This window comes from Alosa alosa, chromosome 16, assembly GCF_017589495.1.
Source record: "Alosa alosa isolate M-15738 ecotype Scorff River chromosome 16, AALO_Geno_1.1, whole genome shotgun sequence".
NCBI classification, from domain to species: Eukaryota; Metazoa; Chordata; class Actinopteri; order Clupeiformes; family Clupeidae; genus Alosa; species Alosa alosa.
Window position 1 is genome coordinate 21062874 of NC_063204.1, and position 18238 is coordinate 21081111.

The 18238-nt window shown below is 48.6% G+C and overlaps 1 protein-coding gene across 7 annotated transcripts in view; it reads left to right on the forward strand.

Annotated features, from left to right (window-relative positions):
* The window catches only part of smarcd3b (SWI/SNF related, matrix associated, actin dependent regulator of chromatin, subfamily d, member 3b), a 42962-nt gene that overhangs the window by 13177 nt on the left and 11547 nt on the right, over positions 1 to 18238 (forward strand). For 3 of the 7 annotated variants that reach the window (XM_048266184.1, XM_048266185.1, XM_048266186.1), the window contains exons 1-4: positions 1909 to 2427; positions 11907 to 12094; positions 14819 to 14908; positions 17285 to 17327. In XM_048266184.1, coding sequence (XP_048122141.1) covers positions 2350 to 2427; positions 11907 to 12094; positions 14819 to 14908; positions 17285 to 17327 — 399 coding nt within the window. In that variant the 5' untranslated portion in view covers positions 1909 to 2349. Of the gene's footprint in view, positions 1 to 1908; positions 2428 to 11906; positions 12095 to 14818; positions 14909 to 17284; positions 17328 to 18238 lie in introns of those variants that run through there. The other 4 variants (XM_048266187.1, XM_048266188.1, XM_048266189.1 and 1 more) reach the window with 4 other exon arrangements.

The window sequence follows — 18238 nt, forward strand, 5'->3', positions numbered from 1 at the left end:
AGTGGGGAGAGTGACAGCGGCTCGTGTCTGCTCTAAAAAAACAACACACACACAGACACACACACACACACACAGTTTCATTCATACACCTTCTATCTCTGTTGCACGACCACCCCCCTTCAACACACACACTATTCACTTGGAGTCCCTTTGTCATTCAGATTGCCTTATGAATAATTCAGAAGCTCTTAAAAGAGGGGGGAAGGAAGTGAGGAAAGAGAAAGAAGAGGAGAAAGAGGGGATGGGGGAGAGGAGGAGGGAGTCCTTACCTTCTTTGGTCATGTGCGTCCTAATAGCAGCTGATTCCAGAGGAGCACCACATCCAGCCCAGATTAGAGCCAGTTCAGGGCCAGAGATGGCTAATGTCAGACTGCAGAGTCTCGACTCTGCCCGTGCGTGTGTAGGTGTGTGGTGGCTGGTGCTGCTCGTGTCTGTGTACCCAGCCGTGGCCACTTTAACAGGCCCTCGTGGTGTTTCCCCATTAGCGGCTAATTAAAGAGCCGACAAGGAGGGGGCTGGATTCCCTGACAGATGGAGGGAAGAATAAGATGTCTGTGCTGAGTGCGTGTGTATGTGTACACTTGTGTGTAGTGAGGTCTGTGTGTGTGTGTGTGTGTGTGTGTGTGTGTGTGTGTGTGTGTGTGTGAGCGTTGTTATCCTAACCAGGGCAGCATCAGCCATACAGCAGCTCCTCAGTATCATCCCTGTTCTATTTCAAATATTTCTGACCTTCATAGTTGAGCACTGATTGTAAAGTTGGTCCATTAGCCTTCATGTACTTGGTGGTTAATGGTGAAATAGTAAATACAGAATTAAATGTAATTTACTATTTACTCTCTCTTTGTGTGTGTGTGTGTGTGTGTGTGTGTGTGTGTGTGTGTGTGTGTGTGTGTGTGTCCTTATTTGCACATTTCATTTTGTTTCCAAGTGAGAGTGCCTTGACGGATAGATGCCCTTTAGAAGAGCTAAAAGTGGGAGAGGTACAACAGAGGGATCCATCCTCTTACCTTTGTATGTGCCTTAATGGAGCATATGTGTGGAGCATCTGATTGTTTGTTAGTATGTATGGTGACCTATAACCCTTTTGAATATAGGGATATCTTTTTGTTATCATTATAAGTAGGCTTTTTGTATAGTATGCGTTCATGAGTGTGTAAGGAATGTGTAGTGTTAATTTGTTCAGGTTCTAAAGTTGTCCAATTGTTTTTTTATTTATTCAAGAAAATCATTGACATTGATCTTTAATATTAGTAGAAAAAAAGGAACCTATTTGCTTGTGAGTAGCCCCACGCTAGTGTTTGCCAGGTAGGCAAGGAGGAGGTTGGAAACCCCCCAATGGAAGGCGTGAGCTGGGACGCGAGGAGAAGGAAAAGACAAACAAACGAGAGAAAAAAAACGAAAAGAAATGAGCCGGGCCCCTTTAAGGGAAGCCACCCCCTTTAAGAGAGGCTCTGCTCTGTTTTGAGAATGAGCCATGCTCCCTGGGCCACCGCACACTGGACTGCAGCAGAGCGGAGATGGCAGAGGGAAAGGAGAGAGGAAAAGAGAGAGATGGAGAGAGAGAGAGAGAGAGAGAGAGAGAGGGAATGGTGGTTGAGGCTGGGGCGACTAGCTCACTGGGGAGGCGAGCTCACCCACCCACCGCAGGGCTCAGTCAGCCAGTCAGTGAGCATGGCCTTATCTACCAATGGAATGTAACAGCTGCACCAGGGGAGGGTGGAGGAGGGGGCAGGGGGTGGCTGTTTGCGGTGAGAGGGGGCAGGGCAGCAGGGAGGTGGGCCGGCCGGAACCCCCCTGCCAGACCCCCACGCACGTCGCCCCCTCCTCCTCCTCTTCCTCCTCCTCCTCCTCCTCCCCCCTCCTCTCCTTTCCTCCTCTCCAACCCCCCTCTATCTCGCTCTCTCTCTCTCCCTCTCCCTCTCCCTCTCTCTCGCTCTTGCTCTCGTCCCCTCTGCCGGCTGCATGAAAGGCAGCTCAACTACACGAGAGTGCGAGACTGAGTGAGAGACCCAGCAGGGCAGCACGCTGAAAACAGAGAGGGAGAGCGAGAGAGAGAGAGAGAGAGAGAGAGAGAGAGAGAGAGGAGAGAGAGAGAACAGGGAAGGGAGAGAGAGAGAGAGAAGGGGGGAGAGAAAGCAGGGACAGCAGTCAGAGGAAAACACAAAGAGAAGGGAAGTGAAGTGGAGCAGGGGAGGGGGGCTGGGGAGTTAAACAGAGGGTGAAAAGGAGAGAGAGACATAGAGAGAGAGAGGCGAGGGAGAGGGAAAGACAAAAGAGAGAGAGGGAGAGAGAGAGAGGGGGAAAGAGAGAGAGGACAGCAAGAGCGGGGCGTGCAGGGGGACAAGGGAAATGGCCACTGAGGAGTCGGCTGGAGGAGCTCGCAAAGCCACCAAGAGCAAACTGTTTGAGTTCCTCGTCCATGGAGTGGTGAGTGTATGTGTGTGTCTGTGTGTGTGTGTGTGTGTGTGTGTGTGTGTGTGTGTGTGTGTGTGTGTGTGAGAGAGAGAGAGAGAGAGAGAGCATTGCCGCCACCACTGCCGTCTGTGTGCACGCGATAGCAGGCTGAGCCGTCCATGTGAAGGTTATTTCCAGCCTCGCGCACGCTGCCTTTCTTTTTAAAGCAGCACTGGAGAAAAGACGGAGAGGGGCTGTGGTGGCGATAGCGGTGGGGGTGGGCAGGAGAGAGGGAGTCAGTCGGGCACGCAGACAGGCGTGCGTTTGTATATGAAAGAGAGCGATACAAAGAGAGGAAGAGAAAGAGAGAGAGAGAAAGGGAAGGGAAGGGAAGGAAAGACAGCAGACAAACCTCCTGGCTACAGGATCTGTCTGGGAGCGTGGATAGAGGAGCTGGCCAATTCTGTTTCATTCAGAGCACCGGAGTCACTAGCAGTGGATCGCACTGCTAGCAAAGAAACAAGCCCAAGATCTGGAACGCCACCACTGCGTTTATGTTGTTGACAGACTTTGTGCAAATGTTGACGGTTCTTCAGACATATTATATATATATATATTTTTTTTTTTTTTGCGCTGAGGAGGCAACTCACCGAAATAGCTTCAAAAGAGTGAACGTGCGTCTTCAGAGGAAGTGATAGAATGAGTGCGAGGGGAGAGGAGAGGAGAGTGAGCTTACTGCAGCAGCATTGTTTCTCAATCTCAACTCGGAAAGAATATGATATTTTATTAATGATAACCTCTGCTTTGTCAAGCAGGAACAGCTGTCAGCCTTTTTAAAATCTCTCACTGTATTGTCATTTCAGGTCAATGTGGTCTCACCAGAAAGAAATACAACTTTGTAATTTTGTGTTTTGCCTAAAAGGTCAGCTGTCATTTCTTTGCACTGTTTGTAGCACTTCATTGAGCTATGCAATGCTCTGCCTCGAGATCCATTTGTGTGTCCAAAGAGCTGAACGTTGGTAACTTTGAGACCAAAGACTTTGCTGTGGCCATTCACTTCAGAAATAATCAGCCAAGTTTAGAGGTACTTACTAAGGGGCCACAACATCAGAGACCTCAGCCACAGAGCAGACTAGTTGTCTCGTCTCATTTGATGCCTGTGTTTTACAGCTGGAGTTGGGGCCAACGCCGTAATGCCTTTTTTGGTTTGATTAGGAGAAAGACTCGTGCCAACATTATGACTTAATTGGCTTTGTGGAGTGAGTTATTTTCTGTGCTTCGCTGACAGTTATGCCGGCCCTCACAGTGGATGGCCGCTTTTCAAGAAAACGACAAAAACAGAAGTTTTAATGCGCCATTTCTGTGGGCTTCCCCATTGACATGCTACAGACATTTGGAATTGCAAACATCTGACATCTCTTTTAGAAGTCGGCTCGCTACGTATAAATCACATTGCGGTGGGATTGAGCATCATGTGTTTCTCTTTTTTTGGCCTACACCACAGCCGCTGGTTTGGGTGCAGAATTTAGCTGTGCTGTAGCAGCAGCAGCGCATCAGTGATAAACGAGTCAAGTAAGCGGCGTGCGTCCCAGTGGTCTAATTAACCTTGACGAAGCTCCCGCTATTCCCAGCTAAATGTTTCCCACCATTTGATTTGAGGACCCCCCCCCCACACACACACACACACACATACACACACACACATACAAACAAACACACACACACACACACTCCCTGCCAGAGCCTGCAACAGGATGTGTCTGAGAGCTGAAATGGCCCTTCAGACAATGCTCTCTTGCGCTGCATGTGTTTACAGAGCTCAGACTGAAGTAGACTGTATATGGTGTATGAAAACATCACTGGTCTGGAGGAAATAGAGATGTATTTTAGTGACAGGGAGGCTGAGATGATGAGAGACACTGATCTGTTTTTTTACTGATGTGAGAAAATGTTACTCACACTATGCATTGCCACGGTGATGCCAATAAGTGGCCTTGGCATCTAAGGGGTGACACGGGCAGATTCGTTTTTTTTCTTTCATTTAGTTCTGTAGGCAGAGTGTGTTTCCCCTGTAATGGGTTGTACATAAGGTTAGGAGAGCAGAGAGTAATTGTATGTATCTGAATGTTCTTTGAATGTTTGGGTGCCCTTTCTGTCTCTTCCTCCCACTCTCATTCTGTAGTCACATACAGTACACATTACATTACATTTAGCAGACACTTTTTGACCAAAGTGACTTACATATGTCAGCTATATTACAAGGGATCACATTGTCCCCGGAGCAACTTGGGGTTAAGTGCCTTGCTCAAGGGCACAACGGTGGAAGCCGGGAATTGAACCGACAACTTTCAGGCTACTGCACGCTAGCCCAGCTCCTTAACCACTACACTACCACCGCCCACAGTACACATACATACACGCCCCCACACACATGAACTCCACTCCTCCTCCCACATTGTACTAGTTAATGAGAGACAGATTCTTTTTGTTGTTTTTTCTACGCTGTGAATGTCTGTATAGATAAAGCTGACCTTGGGGTCAGGTGGTGTGGTGACTGCTGGTTTGTGGTATTTCTACTGGGTTGAAAGACCTTAGCTCCCATTCAGTGGCTAACTATATACAGTGCTTTTCACTGACTGACAATACAAGAAGCCTTTATACCATGGTTGCTACATTCACATGGATGCTGGTAGGTCTTAGAAATAGCCATGGATGAATAGTGCTTAGAGTGATTAACATTGTTCATTCTCTACCTGTATATTTATAATATGTAATCTATTCATGTTAAATCACATTTTTATGGTTGGTGACATAGGAAATGGATTTATATGTTAAGATGGTAGTTATGGTACCTTAATGTGTCATATCATATCTATCATATGTATCATATTTTAATCTATTGCTGAATATGAAAGCCGTGGCTTCCGTTTATATGTTGGTGCTGTATTTTAGTTTCACTCTATTAATATAAGTTTTGTGGAAGACAAATAACCGGAGTAAGAAAACCTCTCAGCACCAAAAGGCCGGGTCTCACAGCTGTTGCCTCCTCTGCCGTTAAAAAAGCAACATGATGCCTGTCAAAAGACAAGTTCACCTTTGACCCCCATGAAACATCAGGGGCGTGCTTCTGAGACCGCTCCCACAAAGACACCACTGTATCCACGCTCCACTTCTCGCAGCTGCCCTCGGTCGCCAGCACCGCGCCCGAGTCGCGTTTACAATTCATATCACAACTCAGTCCGTCTGACCATCTCTCTCTCTCTCTCTCTCTCTCTCTTCCGCCTCGCACTCACTGAACCATCAGAAGGCTGACAGTAAGGAGGGTGACCTAACCTTGCCTTCTCAATTTGGCATCATTCAAACAACTCCCAAGATCTATGGGAGCAGACTGAAGCCAAAAAGAACTTGATTTCAATTGTCCCAGCTCTGCCGCTGCAGTACAGGGGTCTCAGTAATGATTTCTCTTGAGTAATCAGTCGTGCCTTCGGCCTCGTTGATGTTCCTGCCGATGCCACATGCTCTTTCTTCTCCCTGACTTTCATTGGAGCCCCGGCTGTTCATTACCTCTCTGCCAACAGCCGCCTGCATGTTAATGCTCTCTCTGCCCGCAGTGCCAATGTCTCTCCAGACCTGCCCGTCTCATTTCGAATTAGTTTTTTTTTTCTTTTCTGTCAGGATTGTTTTGTTTTTGTGACACGCAGCTCTGCTATTTCAAGCACAGTGACGCCAGTAGGGCGTTTACGCTTTCCAAAGTCCTTCCAGAGGACAAGTGGTTAGCGCTTTTATGCGCAAAACTTACAGGTGAAGAAAAGACATTAGAGACACGGTTTACAATGGGTTCCTGTTATGAGCAGGCCAGCAAGTCTTCTTTAGCTTCTCTAAAGCTAATTCTTGATAGAATTGGTGGTTCCCTTCAGGGCGGTTCAGTCTAGTGTGAGTGTTGTTCAGCAAGAGGGATTGAGAAATGTCTGTCTTTCCTCTCATCCAGTTGAAGGGTCAACACTGCTTTCCAAGGGTTCACCCATTACCTCTGAGTTTGCAAGAATAGTAACAAAATAAGAGAGATGCACAAGACCTCCCACACACATGCAGTAACACACACACACACACACCCCCACACCTACACACACACACACCATGCTGTGGGCTGTGAAGGTCATGATGTTTTCTTTGTCTGCCTACCACAGAGCTCTCTCTCTCTCTCTCCTGTCTCCTCCTCAAAAAGAACTTGATTTCAATTGTCCCAGCTCTGCAGCTGCAGTACAGGGGTCTCAGTAATGATTTCTCTTGAGTAATCAGTCGTGCCTTCGGCCTCGTTGATGTTCCTGCCGATGCCACATGCTCTTTCTTCTCCCTGACTTTCCGTCGGAGCCCCGGCTGTTCGCTACCTCTGCCAACAGCCGTCTGCATGTTAATGCTCTCTGCCCGCAGTGCCAATGTCTCCTCCAGACCTGCCCGTCTCCGCTCGGAATTAGTTTTTTCTTTTCTTTTCTGTCAGGATTGTTTTTGTTTGTGACACGCTCTGCTATTTCGTTGCACAGTGACGCGTAGGCGTGTTTACGTTTCCAAAGTCCTTCCAGAGGACAAGTGGTTAGCGCTTAGTGCGCAAGCTTACAGGTGAAGAAAAGACATTAGAGACACGGTTTACAATGGGTTCCTGTTATGAGCAGGCCAGCAAGTCTTCTTTAGCTTCTCTAAAGCTAATTCTTGATAGAATTGGTGGTTCCCTTCAGGGCGGTTCAGTCTAGTGTGAGTGTTGTTCAGCAAGAGGGATTGAGAAATGTCTGTCTTTCCTCATCCAGTTGAAGGGTCAACACTGCTTTCCAAGGGTTCACCATTACCTCTGAGTTTGCAAGAATAGTAACAAAAATAAGAGAGATGCACAAGACCTCCACACACATGCAGTAACACACACACACACACACACACCCCACACCTACACACACACACACCATGCTGTGGGCTGTGAAGGTCATGATGTTTCTTGTCTACCTACCACAGAGCTCTCTCTCTCTCTCTCCTGTCTCTCCTCAGTATTTTGTCTTTTTCTTCTCCCATCACTTGGCTGTCTCACAGATGGTGAATGTCAAATCAACACCTACATCAGTTTGAGTCTTTAGGTGGGCAGTGGCCCAAGTATCCGAAAGGCTAGTTTTTTTAGCAGGCATAAGAGATGGAATGAAGTCAGTACTATGGGTGTGTGTGTGTGTGGTGGTGCAGGCATGCAGGCTTTTGAATGTGCACTGCATCTCTACCCTGACAGTGTCAAATGCTCTCAGATCTGCCCATCAGTATAGTGTTACTGTTGTGGTTCACCCAAAACGTTTGACCACGTTGAAACCACAAACGCGCGGGCGCACACACACACTCAAGCACACACACAAACACACACACACACACACACACACACACCATGCTGTGGGCTGTGAAGGTCATGATGTTTCTTGTCTACCTACCACAGAGCTCTCTCTCTCTCCTGTCTCTCCTCAGTATTTTGTCTTTTCTTTTCCTCCCATCACTCTGGCTGTCTCAGATGGTGAATGTCAAATCAACACCTTACATCAGTTTGAGTCTTTAGGTGGGCAGTGGCCCAAGTATCCGAAAGGCTAGTTTTTTTAGCAGGCATAAGAGATGGAATGAAGTCAGTACTATGGGTGTGTGTGTGTGTGGTGGTGCAGGCATGCAGGCTTTTGAATGTGTGCACTGCACTTCTACCCCTGACAGTGTCAAAATGCCTTCAGATCTGCCCATCAGTATGTTACTGTTGTGGTTCACCCAAAACGTTTGACCACGTTGAAACCACAAACGCGCGGGCGCACACACACACTCAAGCACACACACAAACACACACACACACACACACACACACACACACACACACACACACCTCCTTCTGTGCTCCTCCTCACTCCCTCGTTTTCATGCCAGAGGACCTCCAACACACTCGCCGGAGAGGTCTGGCCCCACGCCCACGCATGTGTGCATGTGTTTTGCCTGCCTGTATATGTGTGTGTGTGTGTGTGTGTGTGTGTGTGTGAGGGAGAGAATAAAAGAAACACAGACAGAAAGAGAGATGGAGAGAGAGGGAGCAGTGGAGGTGGGTGTCCTCTTGTTCTGATAGCAGAGTGAAACCAGAGGAAGAGCCAGGGTGAGCAGCTCAAGGAGAGGGGAAAGAGGCACTGGCCAGCAGCCCAGAGAGCCCACAGCCACACGTAGACAGAGTTTGTGTGTCGGGGTGTGTGTTTGTGTGTGTGAGTGTATGTGTGTGGGGGTGTGTGCGTCTGTGCCTCTGTATGTTTGTGTGTGTGTGTGTGTGTGTGTGAAAGACAAAGTCTCTGTGTTTGCGGGTATGAGAGGCAAAGGGTAACAGAGACAAAGCCTAGGTATTTTTATTTGTTCTAGAGAGATATTGTGTGTAGAGAGTGAATGTATTTGTGTCCATGTGTGTGTGCGTGTGTGTGTGCATGTGTGTGGCTTGTGTTAAAAACACGATGCCCAGGCAGGCCGGAGCGATCGCACAGCTGCTCGCTGGTTTTACCCCCACCCCAGATTGACAGCACCACCTGTGCCCCTCAGCAGCCTCGCGCCAGAGCCCCCTCTCTCCCTGGATGGACGGGCTCCATTGCAACCTCGGTGACCCCTCACGCCCGCGCTGGAGGCAGCGCTCCAGCCCGCCCCAGGACAAAGCCACCCTCTGTGCTCTCAGTGTGTTAGCTGGCCTTTAATGAAGATTCACAAACAGTCAGAAGTCGGTCCAGGGCGTTGCGTATCCAGCCGGTCAGCTCAGTTAATCAGTGGTCAAATAGTCCGTCTGGCCACCTACATGAGGTGTGAACCGTCTATCCCACCACATGAGAATGGGAAGGTGTCAGGAAAATGGCACAAAGATGACTTAATTAAACAGATAAAAGAGTTAGTGTATTACTGTGGGCTCTGTAACATTGCTCAAACATTGCTCTCTATAATTCAAAGAATGTCATTACACAGGATAAATTCACTTGTCAGAAATGACTATGTTGTGGAACTTAAATCAGGCAGGCATATTTATTAGGTTGTTGTGAAATTCTTTTCTCCTTTTACATTTTGCCCATCTTAATTTCACTTCACCCACCGCACCTAAACCCATTTCTGCCTCAGAACTGTTTATTTGCTTTGTGTGTGTGTGTGTGTGTTTGTGTGTGGCACAGAGGTGCACTGATAGCCGCCATGCCAGTCCGGTCGTGTGTTTAACTGGGAGGGCCTGTTGGTGGCTTGTTGGTGGGTCAGCAGGTTCAGTGATGCTGCAGGAGCGGAGAGGCGAACAGAGATGTGCGCGGGGTCTGGGGCCCTGGTTATCTGCCTCCCCACTGCAGCACACTACAGCACCCTGCTGCAGGAATAAACTAGATAAGACCATCTCATGCCTGATACCAGTCAGATACACACTCTCACTTACTCTGTCTGTCTCTCTGTGTGTGTGTGTTTGTGTAGTATACATACCCATATAAGTGTAGGCCTATGCATCTTTGTGTGTGTGTTCATGTGACAGTATATAGGGGTTCATGTTTGTGTGTGCATATGGTTGAAAACAGCAAACAGACAGTGACAGTGTGCACACGGTCGGTTGTGTGTCTAACCTAGAGGACAGGTCTGGTCCACGCCCAGATATTGGTGGGGGTTTCTAGGCTTTCTCTTCTCATTGCGCTACACTGAGTGGTAGTTGTAACATTTGTAATTTTGCAACATGCCTTCCAGCAGAGGCCTGTTTCACAACGGTGTAGAGTCCAGCTAGGAGCATGTGTGTGTGTGTGTGTGTGTTTGCATGAGTGTGTGTCTCCCATCCTCACCCCTACCCCCACCCCCTGTCGAGCACAGTTGTTGAGGGAATGTCGGTCATTAACCTCGGATCAGGAGAGTGTTTACGCACTCATCTCACCTCTTGCTCGCCACAGGAAGTCACCAGTGATTGAAATCCTCCCGTCCAGGTGCTACATCTCACAGCCACGAGGATGCCAGGGTAGCACTTCCTGCCTAGTTAAAAGAAGCCCATTTTATAACAGGGCTGTATCAAAACTGCCTCATTAAGACTAACGGTGTATTACCTCGTAAAAACTAATTGGCTCGCCAGTGTGTTTGCACTCCCTCCCATGGTCGTTAAAAAACGAGAGAGACGAAGGTTTCAGGGAAGTTGGATCTGATGCTTTTAACTGCGAAAGTTCCTCTGTTTCCAAAGTCTACGCGGCAGTGATGCTCATTAAAGGCAGTTGAGTCATGTAGACTGCCAAACACATAGCGATCCTCAGCCTATGCTGCACTCGCCCCTGGGGAGAAGTCATTTTGACGTGCGTCTCCCCCCTTAGTGGGTTGAAAAGTGTACCGGAGTCTCTGATCAGTCCTGGCCAGGCCGATGCTCCGACGTCCTCGCGCTCGGAGACGACGTTCTGACGGCGCGCTCAGCATGCCATCTGCGCTCCTGTTTGTTTTCTCCTCTGGAAGTTTGCTCCTGATTGCCTAAAAAAGCTGAGCGCAAGTGGTTGCAAGCCGTCATATCCTGCCAGTGAGCACAAAGTAATCAGGACAGATATCTGTCATGGAACAGCATGGAAATTTGTTTGTTAATGTGTGTCTCTGTGTGTGTGTGTGTGTGTGTGTGTGTGTGTGTGTGTGTGTGTGTGTGTGTGTGTGTGTGTGTGTGTGTGTGTGTGTGGATGGGTGGGTGACAGCAGACTGCAGAATATGTCATGCTCAGCCCAGCTTTTCAAAGTTCAGAGAACACACATATAATACACATGGACTAGTCTGGATTGTATACATTGCTTAATACAATGAGGACATTATTCAGTTGATGAGCAGGTGTCAGCCTCTGTACAGCTGTTCTGGAGGAGTGACCACACCAGGTGGTGTGTGTGTGTGTGAGGAGATATTCCTGGTTCCGAGATTCCGGGCTGTAGTGTGTGATTTATCAGAGAGTGTCCCATGCTTGCAAACACACAGCTATTTTGTTTAATAAGAAAAACTTGACTAAATAATGATCTTGCAGGTGTGTGTGTGTGAGTGAGTCCTTGGTGTGCAGCATGAATTTATGTTTCACTTAGTGTTTTTAAATCCTCAGCTTCTACTCATTTGCACATATTGGTTTGTTGATGTCTGTACTTGGAAAGGAGTTATTGCAGTATGCAGTATCATCATGTCTCCAGCTCCAGGAATTCAAGAGGAAGTATCCAATGACAGTGTTGAGCCTGACATTGTATTGATTTTACATAATTAGTCCAAGCCATCGACTCATTGGATTTTGGCATCGATAACACGTGATGGTAGAGTGAAACACTAAAAGGCTGTAAAGCATTAAAGCAAAGTCCAGTTTTGACAGTAGATGTGTAGAGAGGAAGTAGATGAGGAAGCCATGATTGAGATGACTGATGACAATTGATGATTGATTGACATTACATCCTAGCCAAGCACAATCACATGCCTGAACATCTATGTCCTATATTTCATTCAATCACTTTTAACCTAATCCTTTTGTCTCCCAGCGTCCTGGCATGCCATCTGGAGCACGGATGCCCCACCAGGGGGCGCCGATGGGACCTCCGGGCCCTCCATACGGGGGCAGCCCCGCCGTGCGCCCCGGACTGCCCAGCCCGGGGATGGAGCCCAGCCGAAAGCGGCCCGCTGCCTCTCAGCAGGTCCAGCAGCCTGCCGTCCAGAACAGGACCAGGAAGTGAGTGGAGATCACTGTGTCGCCAGCTCCTCTCTGTGTGTATGTGTGTGTGTGTGTGTGTGTGTGTGTGTGTGTGTGTGTGCACACATCTGTGTGTGTGTGTTTGTGTGTGTATGTGTGAGTATATTTGTTTGAATCTCTGGGAGTCTGTGTGAGGTCACATACACTCTTATGGATCTCATTCCCATGAGTTTGTATGTCCTCTCGCCTTTCACACGCTCATTCACAAACGCACAGACTCCACCTCAGTTCTTTATTTGTCCTATTAATCAATGGCATGTACAGTGTTTTACTGACGTCAGTGGTCTGTGCAGTGTTTGTGTCTGTGTTTGTGTGTGTGGGTGTGTGGGTGTGTGGGTATGTGTGTGTGTGTGTGTGTGTGTGTGTGTGTGTGTGACTGTTTACTGTTAGGCTCCGGTATCTCTGATGAATACTGCCACTCTGTCTCCTTTTTATTTGCTTCCTGTGGGTGGCCGTCCACAGTCCAGCCAGGAGAGAACGAGGCTATCTGTCTTTATATGCCTCTGTCCAGCCCCTACGTAAATTCAGCACTGACAAAAACATTCCAGAACTCTGTGAGAGAGTCACACACTGACCAGGGCTGCTCCGTATCCCTGCGCTTAACTAAATCTGGTTCAGTGCCTCCACACCTAACTGGCTTATTTTTTCTATGGTATATTGTGAGTCCGTGTCTCGTAGACCCAGCCGTGGCCAATTTGCTCCCTTACTTTAAGCACATAAACCAGCATGCCAAGCACACAAGTATGCCAACATAAACAAGTATGTAAGTTTATGAGTATTCACGTCCTGACTGAGCGTGGATAATGTGACAGACCCCCTTTCTTTGGTCTGCCTTTGTTTTTATGACACTTGGCCTCGGTCACTACACAGACATGACGCGCTAGTACCATACGCTCCCAGTGTGTAGTGGCTTTATCTGGCCACCTTGTCTGGCAGTCCGCATCTCTGTGTATCCTCGTGCGAACCTCGTCTCACGAGCTGCCGTCTCCAGCGCGGCCGGTACAGTGTAACTAAATGTCCCTCATTTGCCGCTCCCCGGCTGCCAGTGACCCCCGTGGCCCCCGAGACGGTGCGTTAATAGACTGTCGAGTGACTGGCTGAGCGCGCTGCTCTCTCTCTCTCTCTCTCTCTCTCTCTCTCTCTCTCTCTCTCTCTCATCCACTCCGGTCCCCCGCCGAGACAGGCAGGTAGCACAATTAAAGCCAGCTGATCAATGGAGCAGCCAGCCGAGGGAGCCGGAACACAGGCTTGTTCTGCTGGCGCTTTTTTTTTCCTTTCTTTTTTCCCCCTACGACTCCCACGCTTACACTTACACACTCACTTATACACACAATGGAGTAAGTGATAGATATACACACATTCTCTGGCTGCCTTCAGACCTCATTATGGGGAACACACACACACACACACACACACACACATACATTCTCTCTCCCTTTGTCTATCTTTGGTGCATACCTGCTTTTTTCCCTCTCTTGCTGAGATTCTCTCTGTCATCTCTCTGTGTGTCTACACATCTTCTTTCTCTCTCTCTCTCTCTCTCTCTCTCTCTCTCTCTCTCTCTCCTCTCTTTCTTTTGGGCCTCTCTGCCTCTCTGCCTCTCTCACTTTCCCCACCGCAGCCGTCCTCTCACCACAGTGCAATTGATCCACGCTCGGGCGCCCGACCTTGTCAGACACGGCAGGGAAATGTTTTCCCCCGTGCCCACCCTCCGCCTTCGCCCGCCCCACTCCCAGCCCCACCTGCCCGCCCCACTCCCAGCCCCACCTGCCGCCCCACTCCCAGCCCACCTGCCCGCCCCACTCCCAGCCCCCACCTGCCCCCCCACTCCCAGCCCCACCTGCCCGCCCCCACTCCCAGCCCCAATCTGCCCCCTCCCAGCCCCACCTGCCCCACCTGCCCGCCCCAGCTCCCAGCCCCACCTGCCCGCCCCACTCCCAGCCCCACCTGCCCGCCCCACTCCCAGCCCCACCTGCCCGCCCCACTCCCAGCCCCACCTGCCCGCCCCTCCACGGGCACCTCTGTCACAGGCTGATGGATGGCGCCGGTGAGCCAGGTGCTCCCAGCGTGAGTGAACGGAGCAGACCAGCTGTCCTCCATCAGTGCGAACGTCCCCCTCCTGACCCACACTAACTGGGGCTGCACAACCCCTTACCGCCCCCTGCCAAACTACAGACCACTGAGCTACTGCTCGCAGTGTCTGAACAGAGCTCATCTGGTATGAAAAAAAAAAAAGGAAATAGGAAATTATATGTTTTTATTTGTTTAACTCCCTGGTTTATTTTCAAAGGTATCACTGTGTTGTTTATCTGTGTCACAGTACATGTGACCTTGTTGTTGTCAGACTTGTGAAGCATGGCAGTGCGGTCAGACCACAGGGCCTATGAGTTACTCTAACAACCGGCTGCTGGTTTATCCATGCGTACATGCGTTGACACACAAATGCCCAAACTGTCCTTCTCACATGCCCTCACACACACACACATACACATACACTTTTTGCAGATGGTAAACACATTTACAGGCGCACACACACACACACACACACACACAGATACACACATTCTCTGGCTGTCTTCAGACTTCATATACAGGGAAACATATACACACACACACACACACATACTGGCTGTCTTCAGACCTCATGCTCTCTGTCACCAACACCCTCTAATCAGAGACCCTTCAAATCCCGTCAACTCCTAGGAAGCCAGTGGGATTCCCCGGAGCCAATGAGATGCCAGCGAGGCAGATGGACATGAGAGATGCCCAATCAGATCCCACGCTCGGATCAAAGTAGGAGTTCATTCTGCTGCATGATGAGTTTTTTTTCCCCCTCCCCCCCCCAGCGTTCTTCCCCCTCCTCACCTCCTGCCCAGCCCCAACACTCCAGACCAGTTCCATCACAAGATCCTGTATCCTCCCACAGTTGTACTCGTCTATTTCCAGGAGGCTCGTTTTTAGTTCCCCAAGGCTCTGCAGCACTGAAAAAAGCACACATTTTCCCTGTACAGTATTCATCAGTATTTTATAACTAGCCATCATAAATGCTAGTTGCTATTCATATTTGAAGAGTTTTATCCCAGGGTACTATTTGCACTGTCACTGCACTGTCAGATTACATCAGTAGAATTAAGTTGCTATTTCCTCAAATTTGGTATTTTTTGATGTGACTATTTTTTGCAATAAGCCAAAACCAAAACAGCCATCCCAAATCATACTCATACAAATGCAAAATATTTCAATAATTCATTTAGCCTCATTTAGTACAAACATGCAGTGTTTTTATGAATTGGTAAACATTAGATGCCCCAGTGTTTCTTGAGCTTTTTGGACCATTTTGGCCCCAGAGAGTCAGGATGTCCCCCTGAGCGGTTGACCTTCACTTTGACCCCCTCCCTCCTCCCCTAGAGAAGGAACGTGCGGCTGCATGCTTTAAGCCGCTTGCATGGCATGGTGGGATATGCCGTTTGAGGACACACTCTCCACTGTGAGCGTCCGGTTTGATTTCTGTCTGTCTGTCGAATGTCTCTGACTGTTTCACCGTGCACAACACAAAGTGTCCTTGTCACTGTCACCCCAAGGATTCTCCATTCCCTCCTCAACATGCTGCAGTATCTAGCAATTAGCCACAATATGCTACCCAGAGTACTGATGGGACCCTGCTGAGTTTTCTCTAAGCGCCAGAAGGTTTTTTTTTATTTCTAGGGGAATGTTACTCAGGCTCCAACTGTCAACTAGGGTGGTGGGAGCCAAGAGCTGTTGGTGTCCCTTTTGTGTGGGATGGACTGGGCAGCATCGCCACTAAGACCAGGGGGTCATCCAGCTAATTTGGTGTGAGCTGCAGGCAGATCTGTCTGGGCCTATCATCAATCACAGTCACAATCACATTCTCCATTGGGAATCTATTTCCCATTTCCATCAAGAGTGCTGATGCACAAGCAAACTGACATTTATAAGCGGACGATGAAGTGTTATTTGTTGCTTTCGCATTCAAACAAATTCATGTTTGTTTAAGACATGTAGTAAGAATAATACCCCTAGTTCACACCTCACCATTTACAGGTGTCAATTCCTGTAGAGCAGAGGCTGTTGGTCACATCCTCAGTTTGGCTTTGACATGTAAATATAGTGCTAGGCTATATGTGGCCATCTTCACACCCTCTGAACCCTGTAAGAGGCCTGTTCAAACCACCGAGCATGACCGTCATGAAACAAATAGACCTCAGACACGACTCTGATGTGGTAGTGTGCGGAAATGTTGATGCCTCTGACCCAAACACTTAATCCCCACTCCCACCTCAAAGCATGTCTCTCCCATGATGCACTCTGGAATGTTGTTACGGTGACAAACATAAAAAGTGCATGAGTGTAAGTGCCACAGTTTGCATTTTTTGTCCTGCAGGGACCTTGTGCATAACATCAGCCAGAGGATTGTACATGTTTTTGCCATTTCTGTGAGCAACCATCAGCAGTGTCAGAAGTGAAGAGTAGTGTCCAGGGGTTTAGACGGAACACCATCGCAACACAGTTTCTGTTCTTACTTTCAGTAATGCCACCATAATTATTGACCTTCTAAAACAATCGCAATCATTCAGATGTGCCAGCAATGGGTTTTACCAACAAATTAAGTTTGTTTTTTGTGTGATTGAAGTGCAAACGGAGGTTAAATGAATGACTGCTTCCTTAGATCCAGGGAAGGACAGAGATGCTAATAGGATTAAAGCATAGAGAGAGTGCATGTGGAAATGCAAACCAGTGTGTGTGTGTGAGGGTGAAATTAAATCAGTGGTATGGTATTGGAGAGGAGGTGAAATAAATACATACAAACAGAGACACACACACACACACACACACACACAGTACACATAAAGAGACCTTTTCCAAGTCAGTGATGTGGTGAGTTGAAAGAGCCCCGTGCCAAATCTTCACGTGATATGGTGCAATGGGTGTCTGAGCTCACAATCCTCATTCCCGTCTGGACTGGCACACACACACACACGCACACACCACTGGGATGCCAGGATGCTGGATGGCTCCCAGATTTTTAGCAGATGTCCCGTATACTACGCCGCTATCAGTCACCATAGTAACACCTCTTTTCTTCCTCTTTCTGTCTGTTTTTCTCCATCTCTCTCCCCCTCTCTTTCTATCTCTGTCTCTCCGTCTTAGCGCCAAGAGGAGGAAAATGGCTGACAAGATCCTTCCACAAAGGGTAAGCAGGAGCAAGCATTAATCTCTTATATATCCCATCGCTTGATATTGTTTGATCCTAACATGTATGTCTCTGTGGGGGGACGATGGAAGTGTTGTATTTCAGTTGTGAGGGTTTTTCTGAAAAGAACCAGGTTTAGCTAAAGGTTATGCACAGAGCAGTTTATACAGGCAGGGAGAGGTAGAGGGGTTGGAGTGTTTTTTTGGGAGGGTGATGGTTAGATGACTCAGCCTCCCCTAACAGAGCTGCGAGCGGGCGAGAGTTGAGCTTGGAATTGGCTCCTTTGAAATCAGGGGGGGATACACCTCTGAGAGTTCAATCTTTTTTTGTTATTCATGCCAGGGCACTACACTGCCACAGGTGGGTGTGGAGGCATCGGCTGAAAGGCACAGGGGGACGCAGCCATTGCCGGGAGTCAGCTAGCAGCGCTAGTGTTAGCAGGCATTCAGGGATGTTAGCCACCGGTGTCTTTGGCACGTGTCTGAGATTTAGCCTTTTCATTTAGCTCCAAAAACAGTACTTAAAGTATGACTGTTTTGTATGTGGTGTGTGTGTGAGCGTGTGTGTTTGGAAAAGCAAGTGTGAGACAAAGAAAGGACAAAAAGCCATGTTTGCGGAGTGAGGCACACAGTTCACAGCGTTTTTATCGGAGTGGCGAGAGCCAGAGGCAGTGATAGGAGCGAGGCCCTGGCGCCAGACAGATTACTCAGTGGTGAAGCACGCACTCGTCTGCGCCGCGTCTGCGTCTGCGTCTGCGTCTGCGTCTGCCCCGCTAGACGAGATATAGGAGCTGGAGAACAGGCACAAAAAGAAGGATGGAGAAAGTGGCGGAAAGAGAGAGAATGAGTTGATTTGGAATTGAATTGCGCGAGAGATATGAACATCTGAAGGGACAGGAGTCTGGGGTTTGG